Source organism: Dermochelys coriacea, chromosome 1 (genome assembly GCF_009764565.3).
Source record: "Dermochelys coriacea isolate rDerCor1 chromosome 1, rDerCor1.pri.v4, whole genome shotgun sequence".
Taxonomy (NCBI): Eukaryota; Metazoa; Chordata; order Testudines; family Dermochelyidae; genus Dermochelys; species Dermochelys coriacea.
Window position 1 is genome coordinate 254,370,006 of NC_050068.2, and position 24,892 is coordinate 254,394,897.

The following is a 24,892-nucleotide window of genomic DNA, read 5'->3' on the forward strand; positions in this document are numbered from 1 at the left end:
ATGGAAAGTGAAGTGGATTAACCACAGTAAACAAGGTGTGAAAGTTGGACAACAAGATGCAGCATTGCATTTAAGATGTTCTTCCAGTCTTCATTATGTCCTATGGTGTCTGCCCTGGGATTCTTCAGTGGGCTGCTTTGTATATGTCATAAGATATCTAAATATGATATATAAAATAAATGATGATGTAGTTTCTGGACATCCCACACATGAGGTGCTGTGCCTCAGATTTGTAGGAAAGCAAAACATACAAGTGATTCAGTCATTTGAGAGAGAGAGGATACTATCCTTCCCTTAACACCATTTTAACACGTGCTGTCCAAGCTATGCATCAGCTTTCTTCATTCCAAGGGAAGTTTACCTATCTATTCTTCTGGCCTTCATCAGTGTGCTTCAAAAGAGATCGAGAGAGAGAGAGAGAGAGAGAAAACAAGGTTAACATTAATAGTTCTGACTCTGTCACTGATGGGTTGGTAAACTTGGATTTATTCAAATCATTGTAATCCAGTCTAAACACTTATGTACCGGGGACTGTTCACACAGTAAAGTTTAACTGGGTGCTAAAGTGTTTATAGGATTGAGGCCTAATAAAGTATTTGACTAACTGTAAAATAAATGGTTTTCATTGAACCATTTAACAAAAAGGAATGAAAATAAGCTACACATTTTTAAAGCTCTGATTTTGTGTCTATTAATGCATGGGGGAAAAACTGGTGCATTGGTCAACTTTTGAAAAAGAAACCAAGGAAAACTTCAGATTCCAAATGGCTTTTTGGCAAGAAACTGCTTAAAAAACCGTGAAATAATAGATCCTGAATTGGAAGCCAGCTTCCTATAAAATATAATCTTACTGCTCCCTTGTTTTATACTTTCACTCTTCCTATTCAGTTCACCATCCCTTCAGTACCATGATGCATCTCTTCTAGCTCATGAGTCTTTTCTTCTCTTGTTAAACTTCAAAATATTTTTCATTGACTTTCAGTGTTTGTTTCTCTAATACATACGTTTTCTTCAGGACATTCGTCCTTTTCAGCGAGACTGTGACATTCCAATCTGCCCAGCATAAGGAACAGCTGAGGGGGAGATTGTGACTCATGAGAGCTCCCAAACACAATCTCACGTCCGGTCTCCCTACTGCTCCAGGCAGGATGTAACCTTTGAGTCTATGCCAGGCACAGCATATTTTCCTTAATATGCCAGCATAGCTATGTCACTGAACGTACTGGGGGCAGAGCCAAGACTCCATCCAGCTGGGTGGGGGAAGTATAAGCTCTCCAGAGCCTACTTCCGCATATGTGTTACTGTCCATGTTGAAAGTAGCTGGTACATAGACATATGGGAGCACTTTGCACCCCCTTATGCCCTTGCTCTGCCATGCTAGTCAGGCTTTCATCTGGCCCTTTATTTATTCAGCCTTTCTCCCTTGTTGGTTTTTACCTTCTAGGTTTTCTTTTTTTCTCATCACTGTCTTTCTCTCCTCTACTCCTGCTACTGCTCTCCGACACTTTAACGTCCTTGGTTCTTTGGTAGTGGGGACTAGATCAGAGGTCCTGTTCACCTTACAAATGTGATGATGAGGACGAGCCAGGTGACAGTGAATTTGCAAGTCTTGCCCTCCGTATGCCAGTGAATTGTCAGTCCTGTATTAAGATGCCAAATTTTAAAACTTGAGGAGGTGTTTCAGAAGTGTAACATGTATATCAAGGAAGTAAGTACTCTTCCTTTTATAACTTCTCATGTTTTCCATTGTACAGGTGGGAAAATTAATTGAGCTCTTGGCAGGAAAAGCTGGTGTCCTAGATGGCAGATTTCACTATGGAACAGCTTTTGGAGGTAGTAAAGTTAAAGATGTGTGCGAAGATCTCATTCGCCATGGGTATAACTACTTAGGGAAGGACTACGTAACATCTGGCATCACTGGGTAAGAATCTGCTGCAAAATTTTACGCATTTCAGAGTAGGAGTGAGGAAAGAGCAATTTTTAAGTAATTTTCTTTTTAAAAGGACAGCAATTTTATGTGCTCTTAGAGTATTATTTGCAATGTCACGTTCACTACAATAGTACTGTAAAATATGGAATTGGAGGCAGGTGTCTGTTTCATGGGCTATAGCTGTGTGTGCTTTTTTGCTGATTATTCAGTGATTCAATCTTACATTACAGTCTGTTCTGTAACTTCCTGCTGTGTTGATAAGACTGTCTTCCGAGACAAGGAGCTCAAAGAACATGTTTAGGAACAGGAAAAACCCATGTGGCCCAATATGCTTGCCCTTTTTAAAAAGGTGTCTTAATCCCACTTTTTCACTATTCCTGCAAGTCTCCCCCACCTCCCTCCACTCCTCCAGAAACAAATCAAATGTATTCAATGGAAAGGATAATCCACATATGGAATAAGGTAGTTGGCAAGGCAATTAGAATATAAATGCATTAAAGAGATACCTAGATATAAGTGCCCTGTTTACTCCTTGATCCCTAAATTAGGTATACATTCTGCATGCATTTCTTTCTATTGATAACATAAGCTATATGAATGATACAAATTAAGTGATGTGAATAATATCTTAAGTCCCAGTTCCACTTCTCTCAAACAGTGATTCTTAGCTTGCAACTGATAGCGCACGGGTGAAATGCACCCACACAGCCTCACTGAAGTCAGATGGGCTCTGCACAGACACAGCAGTCTGCCCCTCTGCTATCAGTTGCAGATTTAGAGCCTTATTCTCCACATGAATGTATAGTAAAATACACTGTACTGTTATGAGGAAGCACTCCCAAACTATTCTCTAGAACTTTATTCATGACTCCATTGCAGATTGTCCTAAAAGTACAAATGCATTTTTTTTAAATAATTCATGGCTCCTGGATTATTTCAAATGGCTTTGCCGCTATTCCTGTCTAGTAGACTGTTTCATATCTTAGGGTAAAAATGAGCTGACCAAGAAGATTGTGTTTGTTGTTTTTATTCCTTTAGAGAACCCTTGGAAGCATATATCTATTTTGGTCCTGTGTATTATCAGAAACTAAAGCATATGGTGTTGGATAAGATGCATGCCAGAGCTCGAGGCCCTAGAGCTGTCCTTACCAGGTATTGTTGAAGAATGTGTGCAGAGTGCTTGCTGTGTAATCAGAAATGTGCTAGGTTCACTAAGCAGATAAAAGATTAAGGTGGTTTGTCTCTTAGTGTTTAACATATTTTATGTTCTTTGTTTAATATTAATTGGGGGAAAAAAACAAAACTCTTGTGAAACCGTGATAGGAGGAAGTTAGTTTGCAGATCCAAAGAGTGCTTCATACAATTCGAGGCTTCTACTCTGTTCTTAACTCATTCTGTTGCATCTGGGGAAAAGTAGACATTGTGAATCACTGGGTGGTGATTTTAACAAAATAGATACATAGACCTATGGGGTTGTTTAAAAGCATTGCTGTCCCTTTTTGTTTGTCCTCACTGGCATTTAAAGAGCTTTTTTCTTCTTCTGTTTTTGATTTAACTATAGTGTTCTCACAACACAGAGTGTGAATGGAAGAAAAAGCTTCCTTTGATATTGCAGCAGTCACTGGGATTTTTACATAGTACAATTAATGTTGTGACACTAACTTTTGCCCTTTAATATGAAATGAATGGATTGGCTACAATTTAATATAAACACCCACTGAAATGGTATGCACACATCCCCAAAATACAGCATCTGCAATGCTGTCTCCTTTCCCCCTCCCATCCAACCTCAATCCCTGTGGTATGGTCAAGAAAGAGATACACTCCAAGATGGCATTTACCAATCAGTGACCTTTCTGTTCTTATTCAGCATGGTGCTTGTTGGCAATTTCAGCACACCCTGCAATTCATCAGTGTCAGAACTTACAAAGAAACCTATGGTAAGTCTCCATTTTCAGCTGTTTCATTAAAGATCTGATAAAGCTTCCTTAGGTCCCGTGATGCAGTTATCATTCCACTAAATATGAATTCTCTTGTCTGCAGTCATGTTTGCATTCATCTGGCTTTCCCCTTGAATAAACATGGGCAAGTCTACACTACCCCGCTACATCAAGAGCAAAAAGGGTCAACATTGGTGTCTTTAGTCTCAAGTTTAGGAGTCAGAGGGTGTGCTTGAAAAAGCATGTATGTAATGTGATATGCTTCCAGAGATTTAATACCTCCATCTACACATTCAAGGACTCTGAAATCTTCTGCTTTCATTGGATTTATCTGGCTTCTTGCCCTTGAGGCCAAACAAAGACTCATCCTCTTCAGCTATAGTCCATATGGCTGCTCATGCTGCCTTCAAGTTGATGGATCCTTTTGGCTTATCAAACCTTATATCACTGAATCATTTTGCTTGGAAGTGACCTCTGATGGATTACTTTGTCCATCCCTCTGCATCATAGCAGGATTGCTTGCATGATCCCTAAACCCCGTGAGACAGTTGGTTGTCCGATCTAGTCTTGAATATCACTAGTGAAGATAATTCCAAATCTCTTCTGGAACCCTATTTACCTAACTAGTGTTATCTTGGTAGTTATATGTCCCATCTAAATCTTAGCACCATTACCGTTGATCCGTTCTTGTTAACGAATGACAGCAATTGATCACTGTCCCCTTTATAACCTACCCTCACATACCTGCATAATAGTCCATGTCTGCTTTTTTCTGGCTTTCCCCTTGCCTTTGAGGAAGCTAGTGGATTGTTCTATTTAAGCTACCTCATGACGGTCTTAGAAACTGTTTTTCTCCACTAATTCATCCTTTCTTATTATCATCACCTCCACTAAAAGAATGAGTTCCAGACTTTCGTGTTCATTTCTTCATCCATTGCATTTTACAGAGGACAAAGTGGGCTAACTGTATCTTAAAATGTGACTCTTTTAAATAGTACTCCTATAAAGATGACATTTCATTGTGGGGTTCACTGGTTATTGTCTCAATCATTTCCATATCAAATGTGCTTAGTTTTGCTTTGTAAAACTATCTCTTTAGAACTGTGGAAAACTCCACCTGGGATCTGAGAGTCAAAGCTGACTTCTTTCCTTCTTGAGCATCACTAGTACTAAAGATTCAGCACATTAAGTGATGCCCACAGACATCTGTCCAGCCTCATTGCCTTAAACATCAGTTTTTGCTTTTTTACTATTGCTATGCGTTGAGCAGATGTTTCATTTATCTCCTTGATACCTAGAATTTTTTTCCATGAGCAGTTAGTTAAGGTAGAACTTGTCAATATATATGAGTAGTCTAATATTTATTTCTTCTAATGTGTATTATCTTGCATCTGAATTTAATCTGCTATTCTGTTCTATATAGGTTTTTACACCATCACTGTAGTATCTGAGGGCCTTCCAGTAGAGCATTAAGCAATGTGACTAACATCTGTCACATGTTCGTCCTCTTATCCTTTCCCCAGGAAGAGGTGTGCGTGCAGGGGAGTGTCTTGTTTTAGTGTCTCTTTGGTTAAAAGAGAGAGAGAGAGGAGAGAGAGAGAGAGACACCAAAAGAGCTGTATGTTTCTGATAGAGAAGGCAAGGTCACAGAAGTGCACCTTGCCGATGGAACAGCACGTGGGGAGGTCCTTAGTTCCTGGGGGAGTTCTTTTCACTGTCTGAGTGGCCCCTGAGAAAACTGTGTCTCCTGCACAGGTCAGCTTCACCCTGATCATAGAAAGTTCCATTGTGCCAGAGGAGCGAAGTTGACTCGGAATCAGACCCTTTCTCCCCTGTTAGACTAAATTGGTCCGTTTCAGAAAGCTGTGTCTGTGGGAGCAAAATGTCACTGCAAAGAAAGAGACCTGACAGTAGTGGTGTATGAATATAAAGGCTTTGAGGGTTAGGCAGTGTCCCTAATTTTAACCTCATCCTGTCCTCTCTGCTCTATGGCAAATGTTTGGAGTTCCTGGGTCTCCACCCCTGAGACATAAATGGGTGCCAAAGGCCCCAAATAAAGCTCGCAGGCAGCATCAGAGAGGAAGCTAGAATTATATTGCCCAGTCAGCTCCGTATATATTTAACTACATTTACTGTTCTATGCAGGAAATCGGTGTTGGCTCCTCTATGGGTTATTTTCTCCTCTTGTGCGTGCGTGCGTGTGTGCGTGCGTGCGCGCGCGCACACAAAATTATCGGAATGAATAACTCAGTCCTAGCTTGTTGCATGCTTGCATTTTGAAATAATCAGACACGCCAGTTTCATAGTGCATTGTAAGAAAATAATTCGGTAATACTGGTCAATGTTGCTATCCAATCCCCAAGGCCTTGGAGCAATGTCCCCTCTCTTCCTGTCAGAGATATGAAGGTCCTTTGGATAACATCCCCACCCTTGAGGTCCAGGGATTCAGCCAGCTAGCACTTTTGTTTAACAGGAATGAGGGGGATCACTGTTGAGCAGAGTGAGACATACTTTCATCCCCAGGGGTTGAGTACCTTTTCCTCTGCTGGCCTAGGAAGCAAGAAACAGGGCAAGAAATTGAACTCAGTCTTCTGGATAATGCAGAATAGTGCCATTAAATTGCTGATTTGGGTTGAGGTTTTTAAGTAAATAAACATTGGAGTTAACTGCTTGATTATTCTGGTTTTAACAGTAATAGTTAAATAAACAATATCAGGATCAGCTGGCCCCAGTGTTTCATTTAAGGATAGGTTTCAGAGTAGCAGCCATATTAGTCTGTATCCGCAAAAAGAAAAGGAGAACTTCTGGCACCTTAGAGGCTAACAAATTTATTTGAGCATAAGCTTTCATGAGCTACAGCTGTAGCAACAAGTCCTCCTTTTCTTTTTTCATTTAAGGATGTGGTTCTTTTACTTTCAGTGCTCCTGGTGCTTTCTTGTTTTATTTGTGTTTCTCTTTTTGTTTTTTGACATTTGAAATGTTTTCTGTTTTTAAAGCTTCCATGTTTGGCTCTCTTGAACCTCTGTTTAGAATGCAGAAAGGAGGGCAACAGCCGGGGTGGCTGGATGGGTGAAAGAGAGAGAACATGCAAACCCTTTATAATATTATATTTTATAATATTAAATAATACTTAAAGGGGAGAGGAGATTTCAAAGCACCTCAATGAGTGAGGAGAACACATCCCATTGACGTCATGTATGCCTTGTGCTGCTAGCTTACTTAGGAGGTTTTGAAAACCCCACTCTCTGGGTAAAACTTTCTAAAGCACCGAAGTCCCATTGACTTTCAGTGAAACATAGGCATCTGTGCCAGTTTTGAAAATGGTGGACTTAGGTGCTTTACTCTGTATCTTTAAAGACCACAGCTTTTTAAGGACTGGAGAGGAAAGAGTGCACATAGCTTTTCCAGAATCTCATTATTCCATTGACTGGAAGGGGAGTCGTAGGTTCTCCGAGGCAGATTTTCAAAGGTAGGTAGGCACATAAAAGATGCAGATAAGTGCCTAGTGAGATTTTCAAAAGCACTTAGGTGCCTATATACATCTTGAGGTGCATCTTTATTCGGATACCTTTCAAAATCTGGCCCTCACAGCCTTGCCGGATAAGCTCCAGGATCAGTCGTTAAAGCTGTGTCTGAGCAATGAAGATGCCACCATCCGTGTATGTGAGAACTAAACTGTAAACAGATTCTTCCTATTGTCACAACAAGGAAGAAAATGAAACCAGTTACATGAATGGAAGGACAAATTTGAATTGCAAACAGATTAGCTTTACGTTCCCAAGGTGGTGACAGAAAAAAGGAAAGACTTCTTTGAAAAGTAAATACAATTTAAACCTTGACAAGATCCATTGAATCTAGTAACTAAGATAACTTTTTGTAGTCATTAAGCAGGATAATTAGAAATTGAAGCAATTTATTTTTGGAACCATTTTTCACTCTAAAATTACAACTTTACTATGGAAATAAAATAATTTGAATTATTATACACAAAATACGTTTATTACAAAAGTTGCAGGCCTGATCGCTAGTACACACTGGCTGCTTTGTCACTCCAGTGATGCAAAGGATCCAGATATCCAGCTCCACCACCCAGGTAAACCTGTACTTTAGGACCACCATAAACAATTCTTCTTATCCCTTCGTGTTTAAGGGCCTGATCCAAAGCTCATTGAAGTAGAAACTTCCATTGACTTCAATGGTCATTTTGTATCCATCCCTAAACCTTTAAAATCCTTTATCTTCTTTTAAATATTTAATGTGGCATATTCTGGCAACCACTTTCTGATTATCAAATTATCCAGGACAAAATAGACAATATTTTAATTACTTAAAGGGATACTGTAATGATTTAGGTAATGCATGTAAATTATTTATTTTACTACATTGTGATATTTTTAAATGTCTCCATTACGTTTTTTTAAAAGTTGCATTTTTGTCATTCAACTGCTGTTTGCAACCCAAGTATTGCTGTGCAGTGTGCTAGTATGTGAGAATCAAAGTCTGCAGTATTTCCAACCTAAAACATTCCAAAATCATGAGATTCATGTAAAAAACAACTTTTTTTTTTAAAGCCAGTTTTGCATTTTGATTTGCATTCTGGTTTCAGAGCCTTTTAGAGTGCACTTGAATCACATTTTCAAGCATTTCTCCACAACCACAAGGGGCAAAAACTTACTTTTTGCAAACAAAAGCTGAGATTTTCCAATAATCACTTGTCTTCAGGAGCTGAGTCTAAGTAAAATGCCAAATATCATGAGGTTTGTGATGAAATCATGAGTTGGCAACACTGAACTGACAAATCTATGTATGTTTTGCATTTCTGCTTAGACAAACTGCATAAATGTTAAGAAAAGACTTTTTTTAAATTATTTCCAGTTTAATAATCTTTTACTAACACACACGAAAGAGAGGGAGCAGCAGGCCGGGTGTTCTTCCAGGGCCCTTCAGCTTTGGAACTTGCTGTCCTGGATCCAAATAGTCCTAGTTTATTAATGTTTGTTTGCAAACATTGTTGGGCATGTTGCAAAGCCTCCTGTATTTTACCTAGCTGAGAGAGACCAAGAGGACACTGGTGGGAGATCATAATATTTCTAACTGTTGTATTATGACTTATTTTAAAGATTGGGGAAAAAAGGGATTCCTGGAACAGCTTGTATAACACAGTTTTTAAAATATGTCAAGGGGCTCCTGAAGCATAGGTGCTCCCTTTTAATGTGTGTGTTAAAGTAAAAGTAAATTTTAAAAAAAAAAAACCAGCAACAACACCTTGTAAAAGGACATTTACTTTAAAAAAAAAAAAAAAAAAAAAAAAAAAAGTCAAATTAAAACAAACATCTCATTTTTCCAGTAGGGTTTTTTTTCATTTCTGCATGTATCAAATGACTCATTTAAAATTTTATCAGAGGTATGAAGTTTTTTTTCCCTAGATCCCATTAGCTAAAATATATGTCCAATTGAAAAAACAATATCTGTTTTGGCTCCTGTTTTATTTAGCTGGATAATAAAACTTCAGTACTTTGAATGCTCTATAAATATAATGTTTACTAATTTTGTATCCATGTATGTAGTTATAACTGGATTCTTGGCTAATGAAAACTCATGTTTTTTGCATTTATTCAACTAAATCTGTGAAATAAAGAATTACAGTCTAGATTTTGCAGTCCTTACTCATGTAACTACTACTTATTACTTGTGCATGAGTAAGGACTACTTGCTGAAATAAAGGTTTGCAGGATTTGCCCTGTGGTGTAAGAGTTTAATTTAAGCCGATGGTACTAGTTCCTTAGGGAATACATTTCTAAAATTTGAGGACATAGGTGCCAGAAATATTTATTATCTTTAAATTGTTTATTTCAAAGGCAACCCACGGAAGGTCGATCGCGTGATGGTGGTTTACGTCTTGGAGAAATGGAACGAGATTGTTTAATAGGTTATGGAGCCAGCATGCTTTTGTTGGAGAGACTGATGATTTCAAGTGATGCCTTTGAAGTGGATGTCTGCGGACAGTGTGGCTTGCTGGGATATTCTGGCTGGTAAATTGACTCATTTTAATGTTTTCTTGTTAGTGGGTTTACATCCTGATCTCTTTCCCTCTTATTTTGCACATGCAGTATTATGTTCTGTATGTCCACTTTAAAGAAAGCCATTGAATCCTTTAAGTTACGTGAAGCAAACTGTTTAACACAGTAAATACATCTACAGAATAATACTTCACACTTGTGTAGTGCTTTTTATCTTGAAAGTGCTTTGCAAATGTTAGTTAACATTTCCATACATTTTAATTAATCTACATCAATGACCGGGTAAGTGTAAAGGGGATGCACTCTGAATGGTCATGGGATTGGTAACAGGATATAGAGCTTTTCACTATTAAGGCACTGGTTCCTTCTGACTCGGTAGTGCAGCTGTCACACAAAGTAGTCTCTGGGCCAAATTCTGTCCTAAATGAAGTTGAGGTTTCAGAGGGTTTAAGGCAAAACAAAATCTGGCCTTTGTGGTCCATCTCCCAAAGTGGGAATAAATATCCATGTCCCAAAATTCAGTTACAGTTGGTACCTTTTGGCAGTTTGAGAGACAGGACAAGGTTGGAATTAACATGGAAACTGTACTGCCCTCTCACTCATTCTCTAGGGGCTTGTCTACGTAAAGTTTGTGTGCCAATTTAACTCAACTAACTTAATTCAGTTGTTGCAACTTTCCTACCGGGGACAGGCTCTTCGATGGGTTTGTGTCTTAAATCACATTAGCTTAGGTCATTTTACAAACTAGCTTAAGATAAATTGATTGAAGACACTTAAAACTAATTTGAGTGTCCACACACACAGTTGCATGGATTTAACTAAATTGGTTTAAAATAATACCTTTAGTTAAAATGGTGCAATTTTGAGTGTAGACCGGGGCTTAGTTAATTGTCTCTGAGAGCTTGTCTGCCCTGCATGGCAAAGTGCACTGGAGGGTGTGATCTGTAGCGCTCTAACATGTTGTGCTCTAGCCAACCTGTGCAGACCCAGCTGGAGTTCTTTAAATGGTACCCAGTTCAGATTAATGTCATCCTGCTTGAAATGGAGCTACATCAGCGTGAACTGGCTACCTTTTTAGAGCACACCAGCTGGGTCTACGTGGGGCAGTTAGAACACACAACATGTCAGCGCTCTACAGATCACACCCCTCTGGTGACTTCGCTTCACTGTGTAGACAAGCTCTAAGTCATTGGCAGTGTACTGTCGGGAAGTGCACTGCCACTCACTGTACCTGTTTTAGCTAGCTTTGAAAATTAATGGCCGCCATCAGTCCTCCAAGTGATCAGTCTAGCACATTTCATGATTCAATTAACTTTTATCTTTATTAAGGGAGAGTGATGAGATTTTTACAAAAAAGACACATAGGACCATATATTTCTAACACAGTCATAACTATTTTTAAAGGACTGCTGTTCATTTTCAGTAAGATTTTCAGAAGCATGTAGTGTCCTTTCATACTTAATTTTACTACAGAATAGAAAAAAAAATCTTTAATACCATACTATTTTTTCTGCAAGTTATACTATACAAAAAGGGCACCGTTAGTAGATGGTGTTCTTAGTTGCTGAGACTGTGGGGGGGTTTTGTGTGTACTGTAATTCTACTTATGTTCTCTGACCTACTCCAGTTCCCTTTAGCCCTTAATACTTTCTGTTTGTTCTCATGAGCAATAGACTTTCTGATTTCCTTTTACAGGAGCAAAGTCGGCAGGATTCTCTTCTCTAAAGCCATTTCTCCACCTAACACACCAACCGGGGGTAGACGGGTGCATATTTGTTTTGTTCTAAGTAGAGAATGTTTTCTTTTGGGTTGGAGGACCAGGAAGAGCCTGAGCTCAACTCTGAATCTCTGATCTGTGCTGTAGCAATTCAGTACAGCATAGATCATTTGGAGATGTTAGTATTGCTTTAGTCTCCCATTGCCATGTGCTTGTCCTTGCTAGAGAACAAAGTTTACCACTCTCCTGGTGTGTCTAGGCCAAATTTTCTTCTGGAACCAGAGTAAACTCCAGGGGCACAGGTGTTTTTAATGATTGCCCCTGTGGCCATTCCAGGGGCAGTGGTGGACAGGAAATAACAATAAAGAGCACACAGGAATGCATTAGTAGTAAAATTCAAGGAGCTCTATTCTCCTGCCCTAGGATAAAAGCGACTCTTTTATTTAAAACAGTGGGAGTTATTTGCATCCTGCATTGGAAAAATCAGGCCCCATGTCCGCTACTGTTCTAATACTACAGAGATTTATCTCAATACAATAGAGAGATCTGTATGTATGGTTTTGTTTGTTTTTTGTTTTTTAAAAAAGCAAATATTCTCAGACTATCTAATGAGTCTTGCTGGCTCAAGTTTTTCCTTGAGTCTTTGTGGTGCCTGTAAAGCTGATGGATTACCTCTTTGCAGTACAGAAATCATTTACAGGGGAATTGGACTCTCCCCTATGCTTGGCACAGGAAAATTACTTTCTTCTCTGGAGAACTTCCAGCCCCTACTAGAAAATCATCCTCCAGATCTAAACTTTAGAGAAACAGAAAAAGCTCTTCCACTGGATACAGGAATAGAGACAAAGACCCGATTGTACATATCATCTATATTATAAACAAATGATTTACCTTTTCAAAACGGGAGAATCAGCTGTATTAATGTCCTTGAACCCCCCAGCCCCTGAATCCCAGCCATAAATTACTGAATAGTTGAGGTCATAATTTCATGTGAGTCTTGCAGTGCAGAAGAGAGGGATAGGGAGATGAGAGTGATGATCTGCATCTTCTGTTTGTTGTACTTCTCTGGCTGTGGAATCTCCCCCAGATTACTGAATTTCCCACATTGCCACCATTTATGCTTTGCCTTCCCACACTGGCTCCTATACAGAGCACCCTGATAGGTACTTCCTTTCACTGTGGGAATACAAGACAAGGGTACACCTGTTGGTGGTGATAGAAAGATGCACTGATTGCTGGGGAAAGGAAGTAGAACACGACTAGCCCAGCAAGGATGGAGCTTTCTTATTGGAATGTGACCGTCTGTCAGTCTCCCTCTAACCAAATGCCTTCTTCTTAGGAAAAAAAATATTTCTCTGCAGGTAAGATTATATTGTCACTGTCGTCCTGGATTCTAGCCTAGTGCAAGCTTTATCCTGTGCAGACTAATTGCATTTTCCTCGAGTACTGAAAACATGGAATTAGAGGCCAAAAGTATTTGGAATGCAACACCTTTTAATGGTGTGGATTTGGATCCCAGTTGCCTTAATTTTCTACTACGATTTTGGTGTACTGGGTATAAGGCTATACAGTAGGTTGCCAGGAATACATCTTTGTTATTAGAAGCTATGGAAGTTTGTCTGCCTATTTTTCATCGTATGTTATGGGCGAGAAAGTAGACTGAAAGTAAGTCTTGCTCTTTTGTATGTGAAAGAGATGGGACACTGTTTTTGGTCTCAGTGTCAGAATATCTTTCTTTTTATCATTTGATGTGCATGTGTTATGCCCAAAAAGAGGGTACCTCTTTATTTTCCTCAACTCTTGTGCTCATATAACTGAAGTCTAGGTGGATAGTCGGAGGATTGAGGTTGTTAAACACTCATGTTCCCTGAAAGGAGCATAAAGCCTGCTCTGAACATCCCTCAACGATCAAGTGATTTATTTGTTTTTTAAGAGAGCGAGTGTGCGTGAGTGTGCACCCGTGCATGTGGGGGGGGGACATGTAACATAAGTGTTATAAATAACAGCAGAACTACCTAGCAGCAGGACACCACCTGTTGCTTTTCTTACCGTTAATGTTATTTAAACTGTTTAGATTCCTGGTTGTGCTTTTGTCATATGACTCAGCCAATGACTACTGAAGATGTCAGGCCTTAGGAGAAGACTGTATTTGGATTGTTTAGTACTTTATAATTGTTTAAATTCTAGTTTGATGTCAAGTCCTGTGAGAGAAGACTAAATCGTTGTTTGTGACTCAAATCTCTCCTGTTAAGCAGCTGTGTAGACAGGCATTACTCTGCACGTGAGTGCCAGGTGTACCCTTTGAACTTCTGTCATGGTACCAAAAATATATATTTGGGCCAGACTAATGAACATGTGATAAGTGCTCTGCCCTCGGGAGCATGAAACCTGGGTTCATTTTCCAAAGCCAGGCTCTGGCTCCACCAGCAAGGATGGGCCGAGAGTGTAATCTGCTTCTGAGTAGAAGGAAAATGCCTTATGTTTCTCAACAGCAACTCTTTCCACCTGTGTAAGGCCCTGCTTTGTACAGCTTCAATGCAGACGTGGCCAGTCTTAACAAAGATGATGTCTGTAACATGGGTCCTTGAAGGAGTTGGAGGAGCTGAGGGGAATCAGAAAGGCTCCATAAATAACTCATGGATCCTTCGACCAGTGAGGGTGAAAAAATGAGTTTTTCACCCTTTAAATTAGGGGTTTGTTAAACAATTAAACCCTTTTTGTTCAACTTTGTTGCAAAGTTTAAAGTTTGTAAACTGTAGGTGAAGTTTCTCCCAGAGAGAGGAACAGACATTCAAAGCAATTTAATTCTGTTAAAAGCTCCCTGGTGGGGAAGCATAATCAATAATGGGTGGTTTCAGCTATTAAATAAGCTGTATCCATTCGTAGTTGCAGCCAGTGACCTCTAATGAGTAACACAGTAGAAACTAGGTAATTAGAGCAGCTCAGAATCTCTCAACTGGCCTTTGTCAGAGACTCAAGCATCAGTGAAGCACTGCTCTGGGAAAGCTTGTAGCAACGCATTGTTCTGTAGATGACAGTAAGGGCACTAGTCGCCAGGAAAAAATGGTTACATATAAGATGTCCCCCTAACACGTATATCCAATATAGGGTGGTACATCTGGGTTATACTTTCCTGAGGGAAGTAACAACATACTGACCTCAGTGGCAGGATTGGTTCCTCTGTGGGCGAGGAGGGACCCCTGCAGCTGAGAGTCTCCCAGTGAAGGTTTTAAAAAAATTCACTGTGGGTTACCAATTTAATATTAGGTCCTCCTCACCTTACTCTTGTGGATAGTCCCAATGAGTTCAATGACTGTGCTCTGATGAATACAGCAGACAGGGTTTGATCCTTACACTGAAGATGTTCATGACACATAGGAGACCATAAATATTTTGGGAGATTGTGCAGGCACAATATTTTGGTATTTGAAAATTTATGGACACAGAAAATGTTGGCCTCTGGTTTAAATTCAGCCTTTGTGTGAGTGTAATTTACACTGCACTGAATAGCTGTCTGTTTACACAAGGGCTGAATTTGGCCCTCTAAGTGCACATATCTTGAGTTATGCACTGCGCATCTCTAAACATGCACGCCCTCCATCTAGATTTTGTAGGCAAACCTCTGACAGTATGGGATTGTACTGTACCAATGCTGGGGTAGATAAGGACATGTGACCAGCCAGAACATACCCCTCACTCCTCCCCACAATATCATGTCTGTCTGCCAGTCTCAACTTGCCCTGTCCACCACTGAGCTATGAGGTGCATTTTCCATTTAGTTCTAAGAAAGATCCTGTTAAATCTCTGTACCGCCTCTGGCACTGATCCCAGACTGGACAAGAGTATGACCAGAAGCAGAAACATCATGCCCTATAGAGAGCTCCAGGGCTGCACATGTGACTGCCTTCATTTTCTATAATTGTTGCTATGTCCACCGCAGAAAATGGTCACCTTTCTCATAACTTTTTCTCACGCAAATATAAACAGACAATGAGGAAAAGATTTATTGCAAAAAAAAAAATAGAGCTCTGTTTTCTTTAAAACAGCCTCAACAATCCAATTGTATAACAGTGCCTATTGGTTTGGGCAACAGTAATGCGCACGTGGAACAGTATTCTCTGGAAACAGTTGGTTCTCTTTAACTAACTTATTATTGTCTTCAGTCAGGTCAAGAAAGTACTGATCCAGCTTTTTGTTCAACTCACAAATTGTGTGGGGTGGAATCCATTCTTCACTCTGAACTGTACTGTAGTCAATGCTGCTGTACCGCTAGCTGAGAGATCAGTTGGTAATGAAGGACTCCAAAATATGGACCATGTAGAGGCAGAGCAGCCTTGAATTTCTTGAAAAACAAGTAGCTCCTGAACAGCATTATTTATTATTAAGGCTAAGATTTTGCCATGGTTATTTTTACTAAAAGTCATGGACAGGTCACAGACAATAAACAAAAATTCACGGAAGCCGTGACCTGTCGTGACTTTTGCTACTACGGCTTCATGGTTTCCCCCAGCACCGTGGTGGCTGGGAGCTGTGGGGTTCCCCCTCTGTCCAGGGCAGCCGGAAACTGCAGGGGAGTCCACCCTCCACCCATAGTGGCTGGGAGCTGTGGGGTACCCCCTCCACCCACACTGGCTGGGAGCTGCAGGATGACCATATTTCCCAAAGAGAAAACGGGACACCCCAACCGGTTGCCCGAGGTGTTCCCCTTCCCCCCCCACATTGCGAGGCTGTCGCCTGTCGCTGGAACCCTAAGGAGTGCCCCCTCAGGAGTCTGTCACCTGTCAGGGAACCTTGTAGGGGGGCCCCCTGTTGCTTGTCACTGCCGTCGCCTGTTGCTGGAATCCTGCCAAGGCCCCACTGGCTGTCAGCTCCAGTGTCCTGCAGCCCCTGGGGCTGAAGCAGAAAATGTAACTCAGGTCTCTGGAAGTCACACCTTCCGTGACTTCCATGACATAAACGTAGCCTTATTTATTATCGATAGTTCAGGACAGGAAAGAAGTGGCATTGTCTGATGGAATAACTACAGCAGACTTTGGTGTTGGCTCTCAGAATCGAGTGTCATGTAGCAAATTAGTTCATTTTATCATCCATTTATCATTGTGTTGTTTAGTATTATGGTCAACTCATATGTTGTTTCATATATAATCAATGTATGCTGAATAACAGCAAGAGTGGATCCCTGGTAGTTTAATACAAAATCACTAAATTTAATTTAAATCAAGTCTACGGTAGCCAATTATTTTTTGTCAAGGTCCAAATTTCTTGGTTAAGGTATAATCAAGGTCCAGACTCCAGAGAAAATAATAATAAAAATAATAATAATTGTTATAAGTAGTAAATATAAAGATTTTGGGGTCCATTCAAAAGTGTCTGGCAGTCCAGATTTGGCCCGCGATCTGCCTCTTGACTACATCCATCTCCCATTGAGTTTGTTTATGAAACTTCAGTTGACTTCATTGGGCCTGATGCTATTGACATCAGTGGGTTTTGGATCAGGCCCATGGACAGTAGAATCAAGTGACTGAGTAAACATTGATTCTCACCATTGTGGACATTGGCAAAACTCCCATTGACTTCGGAATGAGCCTTCAAGTGAACAGCCATCAAATAGGAGGTTTAGGACCTAATGATCTGAGACAGGATGTGAACCTCCATCTAGAGACTGAAAAGATAGATAGCCCATTCCAGACTCCTGAATGATTGAATTTCCTCAGTGGCTTGCTTTCTAAACTTTTTAAAGTATTATGGATAATAAATGAATTGAAGAATGAGAAATGGGAAAGGTGCAATGTGATATTTGCGGAAGAGTTTCCAATTCTCCATATGATGTGTAAGGTTAGAGGGAGAGGGAGTAAATACTAAATTTTATGTTGCTGGTTCTTATCTCCATGTAAAATAAAGATAATCTGTAGAATGCTTGGCAGTCTGATATTAGGCTATTGAACAAAGGGCATTTTCATTCTAATTTATTTGAAGTGCCCAGTTGCACAAATGTACTGAAAGGAATTATACAGCAAACAAAAAAACCAACTCCCTAAATTATCATAAGATTCTATTACCCTGAGTGACCAGTGGCGGGAACATTTAAAGGCTGCTTCACTAATTTCCCATTTTAATTGCAACCTGAGCTGCTTTGGTTGCTTATTTGTTTGTGGAGGCTGGAGGAGAGAGAAATATTCAACATAGTATGAATTAGTATAAATGGATTTGGGATACTTTTTGGTAATGGGAGAAATCTCAGATTAGAAAACAAAGGTTGAAGGCCCCTTCTCCCTGCTCTATCCGTTTTGAAAGTGAGTAGAATGGAAACTGAACAACTAGCCAAATGTTTAGATTTTGAATCCGCTTGACCACTGTCTATGTAATGCTGTCTCTTGAGTGGCCCTATTCCCAGTGTGTGAGCAGGATATAGCACTCAGTCCTGCAAGATGCTGAGCACTTAGGTCCCAATCCAGTAAAGCACAGGCTTAATTTTAAACACATGAATAATCCTGTTGGCTTCAATGAGATTATTCAGGGATTTACAGATACGCACGTCCTTAAATATTGCAACAGGGCCAGAGTGCTCAGCACATTCTAAGATGGAGGCCATAGAAAATGTATTGTTTAAATGCAGTGGGATACAAGAACCATTTGATAATTGTAGCAGAGCTTCATGTATAAACCAGCAATGAATTTGTTTTTGTTGTTTCCCTAGGTGCCATTATTGCAAGTCATCTTGCCATGTGTCATCCCTGCGCATTCCATATGCCTGTAAACTATTATTCCAAGAACTTCAGTCTATGAACATTATACCCAGGCTAAAATTGGCTAAGTACAATGAATGAGCCTGCAAAACAAAGATTTAAGAAGAAATAAAAAAAGTGTGCAGAACTGGAAGGAATTTCTGTGAAAAGGAGTGACTGTTAAAACTGGGGGAGGGAGGGAAGAGTGCTGATGAATTCCTTATTATTTCCCCCCCCTGCTATTTTAAGTTGATTGGGAGACTATGCTGTAGAGAACATCAAGAGCAATTGGTGGGGACTCAGGCAGCCAGGATGAATGAGATCTATAGCAATTGTGAAATAAGGCCCTGATCCAACAAAGCACTGTACGCATGTAACTTTTAAGCATGTGATAATCATGCATTCAGGATGCAAGTGCTTCTCTGGATCAAGGCCTAAGGGTTATTAACTACAGCAGTTTATCCATATTGCTTAAGTATTAGTTTAACTTTTCCAGACTGACAGTGTATGAAAGACTAATAAAAAATTTTTCAAGTATATTGCCTGTGTTTTGCTTTCATGACCCAGAGTCAATGTTGTAAAAGATGGTATGGTAAGTACTTTGAAGGGTCAAAATTGCTAAATTTCTTGCGCTGAAGCATTTATTTACAATCTCTAGACAGTTTGGAGAAACTAAACACATTTTCTGAAAAACTTCCATACAATCTTTTTGAACAATATTTTCCTAAAGCAAGTAAAGAAAAGATGCATGTGTGTGGGGGGTGTAATACAAATATAAGGTCAAATGCTGCCTTCAAAGGCATACACAACTTCCAGTGAAGTTTGAGAGTGGATTGCATGCATGCATCCGAGGGCGGAATTTGGTTTATAGAGACAGATTAATATTTTGATTCTTATTGAGTACAGTATTTTAGTACATAATAGCTTGCCTTCCAAGGGTTGAAGGCCTGAAAAAACAGGATCTAAGTGCTATAGATGATGATGGAGAGTCTCCCAGGATTTGTTTAAAAGAAAAATTGGGATTTTAAAATTAAACGTGACACAGCTTTAGAAAATATACTGTAAAGGACAATCATGCACTGGCAGAGAGACAGACATGAGTGACCTAAGAAGATTTAGAGAAGGAAAAGAGCTATGTTTCTGTTAATGGGATACAGGCCGAGAGCTAAAGCATGGGTAGAATTAACACTCTGAAGTCACTTGGGCCCTGATTCAGCAAAGGACATAAGTACATCTTAATTTTAAGCACACGAATAGTTCCACTGAAGTCAAAGTTAAGCATGCGCATTGTTGGATCAGGGTTTCAAGGTGCATCAGAGAAATAGCTGAGCAGTCTGGATCACAAGGAAGAAAGTAACATATTAGCTGCATAGTGGAGATCTTGAGAGACGCATCAACCTCCTAAATAGCCAAGAAATTTCAATAAACTTGTCTTCCTTATTTTCTTTCATAAATGGCTCTGCCTCTGGGGGGGGATGGAACAAGTGACAAGTCCTGAAAATTTTCTGATGAGGTGCTACTGAACTGGCTCGCCATTTTTTAGCTGCATCCCAAACATTTAGAGCAGTAGCTTTGTGTCTGGGTTAATGAACCAAGTCTGAGCAATAAGACTCACAAATGAGGGGGTGGATCTCTTCTTTTCTTTGCAGTCAGAGTAATAACAGTCTGGATAATTTAGAGAAGAACATTTGGACCTGGAAAGGTTTTGGGGTTTTTTAGTCATCTGTGACCTGAACAACAAGATGCTATTAACAAAAAGTTAAGGAATGTACAGAATTGTACATGCCCCCCAAAAAGGGTAACTTATGAGCCACTGCTCTACCCAAATTACCTTTCTGCTGCCAGGCTGTGAGAAGGGGGCGGGAAATGAACAAAAAGCCCTGGCCAAATAAGTGCACCTACGTTGTTCCCAGAGACTGCCAAATTGAGGCTCTGGTGGACCACCAGAGGGAGTGAGCTTCAAATGCTAGGGCCTTCCCCTCAGAGAGCTCTGGCCTGGGTCCTGGAAAATATAGTCTGAGTGAGGTGTTCATGCTGCCTAGTCCTATCCTAATTGCTGTGATGGTCTGGGGTGAATTACAGGCCATTCAGAGCTCTGAAGGTTGTAAGCAACATCTAAAATTGTATCTGCAAATCAACAGGTAGCCAGAGCAGAGATCAGAAGGAGCAAAGGAATGTGTTCATAATAGCTTACCCCATTCAGAAAGCAGGCTTCTGGTGACATTGAAGGGTAGTCGTAAGAGTATGGTACAGCAGTTGAGCTTAGAGATGGCAAAGTCATGGGATAATGATTGTGAGGCCTGTGCTAGAGGGGAAAGAGAGGTAGGAAAGATGGGTAGCCCAAGATTAGGGATAAAAGGCAGTACGGGCCCCAGTAGCTATCGGAGAATCTCTAGCATTGATGCATCCAGTAGAATGCAGAGACTACAAACAGTTGTGGCAATAGGCAGGTGTATCTCAATAGATAGAGTAGATGCTGCCTCCACCAATTCCACTAAAACTGTGCCCCAACAATAAGCATCTACCACCTTCTTATCCAGGTAAAGTCAAATCCCGGTTTCTTTCATCCAGAGCTGCCTCTCATACAGTGGGAGAGTAATAAGATTGTAGAATTCAGTTGAATCCAATATTTTACTACCTATGTTTACACCATGTGTTTTAAGAATGATCACCTACATATACTGATCTAGGAAGAAACTTTGGAATGATATGCTATGCTATGTTATGTATGCTATCAGCACTGCCGAGCAAATATAGGAAATAATTCAAGAACCGTTTATAGACTAACTCCTAGGACATGCTTCTCAGGGTAGAGGTGCAGGGGTAGAGGATCCCAGTCCACTGCCCAGAAAAAACTCTGCTTTGAAATAAGTCCCTCAAGTTGCTACCCTACTTTCAACTGAGAATCTGATCCTTGCAGCTCCGTGGAACTAGCACGCAGTCTTCAAAAAGGAATTTGAAATGCTGCATCTGTCCGCATTCTGCAAGTTGATCTTCCCTTTGTAAAGTGAAATGCCGTCACACACCGTTCTAATGTCAGCTGATGACTCCCATGCTATGACTCAAAACTCCTCAAAACAGCCGTGTAATGACTTTTTGTCTAATCACTGAAGGAGATGTAATGTTCTAAACAAATACTTGCTCTCAGGGTTTTCATACAGAGTACTGTGGTTAGGAAACTGTGGCATCAAGTTTTCATTCTATTCCAGCTTCTTTATTTCTTCCTACTTGGTGTCCAGGAGAAGCTTTTTACCAGAAGTACTATTCAACATGAAGGTCACTAATATTATTCCCAGCTGAAATGCTGAACACAATCCACTTTCTAGCACAAGCAAACATGTATTTTGCTGCTAGCTGGGATACCTATGCTAAAAATCATTTGAAATCATCCCATTTATTTTGAGGATACAAGGATTTGACGGTATTAAAAATGTAGAATTGTTAAACTTAGTTTCCAGCCCAGACTTCTGTAATCAAGTCTATTATTCCACTGCAAAATGAAGTTTGGGTCTACATGGATGAATTTAAAACTGTCCCTTAAAATACCATAAATGTCTAGTCATGCTGTGTAATTATGAGAAATAAAATGAAATAAAAAGGGTGCTGAAAGATGTTTAGGTGCAGTTTATTCATAAAATCCGGACCTTGTAATTGAAGCTGGGTTTAGCTAATCACGTGTTCAGGCTTAAAAAAACAGCCTCATTTTTGGGCCATTCAGATCATTAAAAGCACCTTTATAAAAAATTTCAGTGAAGTTTTTATGTAAACCTTCCCAAACGCTCCAGCATTGTGCCTGTGCCTTGTAACCAGAAAGTGAAATTAACTATAAACAAAAGTGAAACTGGCTAGTCTTGTTTCATCATTCATGCAGGATGTTGTGCAAATACATAGTGAAAAGATTTTTTTCAACATCTTTTAAAATAATCTAAATGTAATAATATTAGGTAAAACTGGTTTGTTTTTAATGTATTTGTCTTCAGAGATTATAAGGCCGGAAGGAACCATTGTGATCATCTAGTCTGACCTCCGGCATAAAACTTCTGAATTAATTCCTCTTTGAACTAGAGAATATATATTAGAAATACCTCTAATTTTGACTTTAAAATGTCCAATGATGGAGAATTCACCACAGACCCTTGGCAATGCCAGAGTCCCCTTTAAACATATAGTTGGGATATACAAATGGATAGCAGCAATGCTCACAGAATAGGTGTTACTTTTTTCTGCTTAAAAGCCCAGGAGAACTGTGCACGCAGGCACACGCACACGCAGGCACACATGCACGTGCGCACACAAACACACACATTCTTGTCCTGATGAGAAATTGAAAACTGCCCTCAATAATTACTTGCATTTCTTGATTTTAAAATGAAATGATAAAATTTGACACTTTTCACAGGAAAAAAGGCTGTTTAAAAGTGTAATGCTTATTTTAAGGACTAAGGAAAAGGCTAGTGTTTTACTTTCTTCTTTGGCAAATGCACCAGCATAAAGGATGCCGCTGGCCCTGTGCCCTCTCAGTTTCTTCTTACAGCACATGACGATTGCTGGAATGACCCTTTTTGCTGTACCAAGGCTGCTTTCCCAGTGGTTTTGGACTTTCTCTGTTCATATTTTATACAGTTATTGCAGTCAGTGTATATAGTTCTTAGTTAGTTAGTGTATATAGTACGGTTAGTAGTTGTCCCTGTCGTCGAGAGACTTTTTGCCCAAGGGCTGGGCATGTCCTGGTCCCTGGGCTTCAAGCTGTGTGCATCATGCGGCAAGCTGATGTCAGTGAGTGACCTGCATGCTAGCTGTCTAAAGTGTCTGGAGGAGTCTCACATTAAAGAGAAGTGCCAGATCTGCAGAGACATCAAATCCCGCACGAAAAAGGATAGTGACATTCGGCTGAAGGCCATTCTTATGGAGGCGGCCCTCAGATCGGCCTTGGAGCCGAGCCCCTCCGAATCAACGCTGAGCACCTTGACAACCATGCAGAGCGCTCCCCTGGCACCGTGCTCTTCCCAGCACTTCTCCCCATCCCTGGTGCCGAGGAAGAGACACATAAGAAATAACACACCGAGAAAGGGCATCCTCCCATGCAGAGGACGAACAAGAGGGGAGCGACTAGCATAGTGAGACCTGCATCAGGCCACTCATCCTCCCCAGAGCCTCTGATGAAGCCATTGACTCTGCCTAGGTGCTGAGTCCAGTACGGGACCTGTCACCGTCTCTCGGGAGCAGCCATGGGGTCAGGCATCTGCTGGCACCTTCAATCCCGGAGGCTTTCCAAGCTGCAAAGGACCCGCTGTCCCTCCCGATTCCGCTAAACCCTCAAGGCCCCTTGTCAGCCAAGGCGACTGGGGACAGAAAGGAGCAAGGTGCAGCGAGCTCCACCACGGCATCGACTACCACAGCACCATCCGGGGCAAGCCCTCCATGGTCCCGAGGCAGCAGTTCCCCGGCACTGCCCAGAGGCAGAAGCTGGTACTGCACCACCATGGTCTCCAGGGGAAGAATCCACTTCAGACTCTGACGGGGAATCCTTTGCTCCACCCAAAACTTACCAGTACCCAGCCTACACACCAGACTTCGGTGCCAGCCCTCTGGCCTGCCCTTGGCCGTTGACCAATGCAGTGGCAGTACTGGAATCCTTGGGGTTTTCCCCCGGTACTGGTCACTGCTTCCCACCTCTCGTACTCAGTGGTGTCAGAAAGGTGAGCTCCCGTCTCTTCCTATCTGGCAACGGACCTGACTCCGGTACCAACCATGGTGCCAACGTTCAGGAAGTGGCCCCAATGGATATGGTGGAGGGAGACGAGGAGGAGGGAGCCCTGCCTCTGGCACAGACCGCCTCCCCCTCATCCCCAGACGAGGCAGTCACAGGGCCTAGTAACCCGCTCCTAGGAGCTCCCAAAAAGGGTTGCTGTGAACTTGAGTCTGGAGGTTGAGGAGCTTAAGGAGTCTAGTCTAGCCCAGCCTAGTCCACATGCTAGCTGCAGCTGCTCCCTCCAGAGTGGCCTTGTCCATTAACGAAGTGGTGATGGGCCCTGTCAGAACACTGTGGCAGACTCCTCCTTCTCTGCCCCCCCTCCCCCGCACCTCAAAAAGGGCAGAGAAGAAATACTATGTCCCAGCCAATGGGTTTGAGTACCTTTTATTCGCACCCACACCCTGGGGTCCCTGGTAGTGTCGGCGGCGAATAAGCAGGACAGACAGAGGCAGGCGAGTGCTAACCCCAAATATAAAGAGGCCAAGAGACTGGACCAATTTTTGAATGTATGGTTTATTTGACAGGCAGTCTCTGGTTATGCATCTCCAACCAGCAGGCACTGCTGGGGAGCTACAATTTTAATCTGTGGGACTCATTGTCCAAATTTAAAGGCTCCTTTCTGCAGGAGTCAAGGCAGAAGTTCACAGCCATCCTAGAGGAGGGCAAAACTGTGGCCAGGACCTCCCTCCAGCTGGCTCTGGATGCAGCCGACTCAGCAGCCAGGACTATGGCATTGGCAGTCATCATGAGGAGCTGTTCATGGCTCCAATCCTCTGGCCTCCATCACGAAGTGCAGCAGTCCACC

General features: G+C 41.2%; 1 protein-coding gene across 1 annotated transcript in view; it reads left to right on the plus strand.

Annotated features, from left to right (window-relative positions):
• Positions 1 to 18,871, plus strand: part of POLR3B (RNA polymerase III subunit B) — a 130,779-nt gene extending 111,908 nt beyond the window's left edge. Inside the window, 4 exon segments of the mRNA XM_043519596.1 lie at positions 1,755 to 1,921; positions 2,969 to 3,082; positions 9,729 to 9,902; positions 18,305 to 18,871. Coding sequence (XP_043375531.1) covers positions 1,755 to 1,921; positions 2,969 to 3,082; positions 9,729 to 9,902; positions 18,305 to 18,434 — 585 coding nt within the window. The 3' untranslated portion in view covers positions 18,435 to 18,871.
• The last annotated feature ends 6,021 nt before the right edge of the window (positions 18,872 to 24,892 follow it).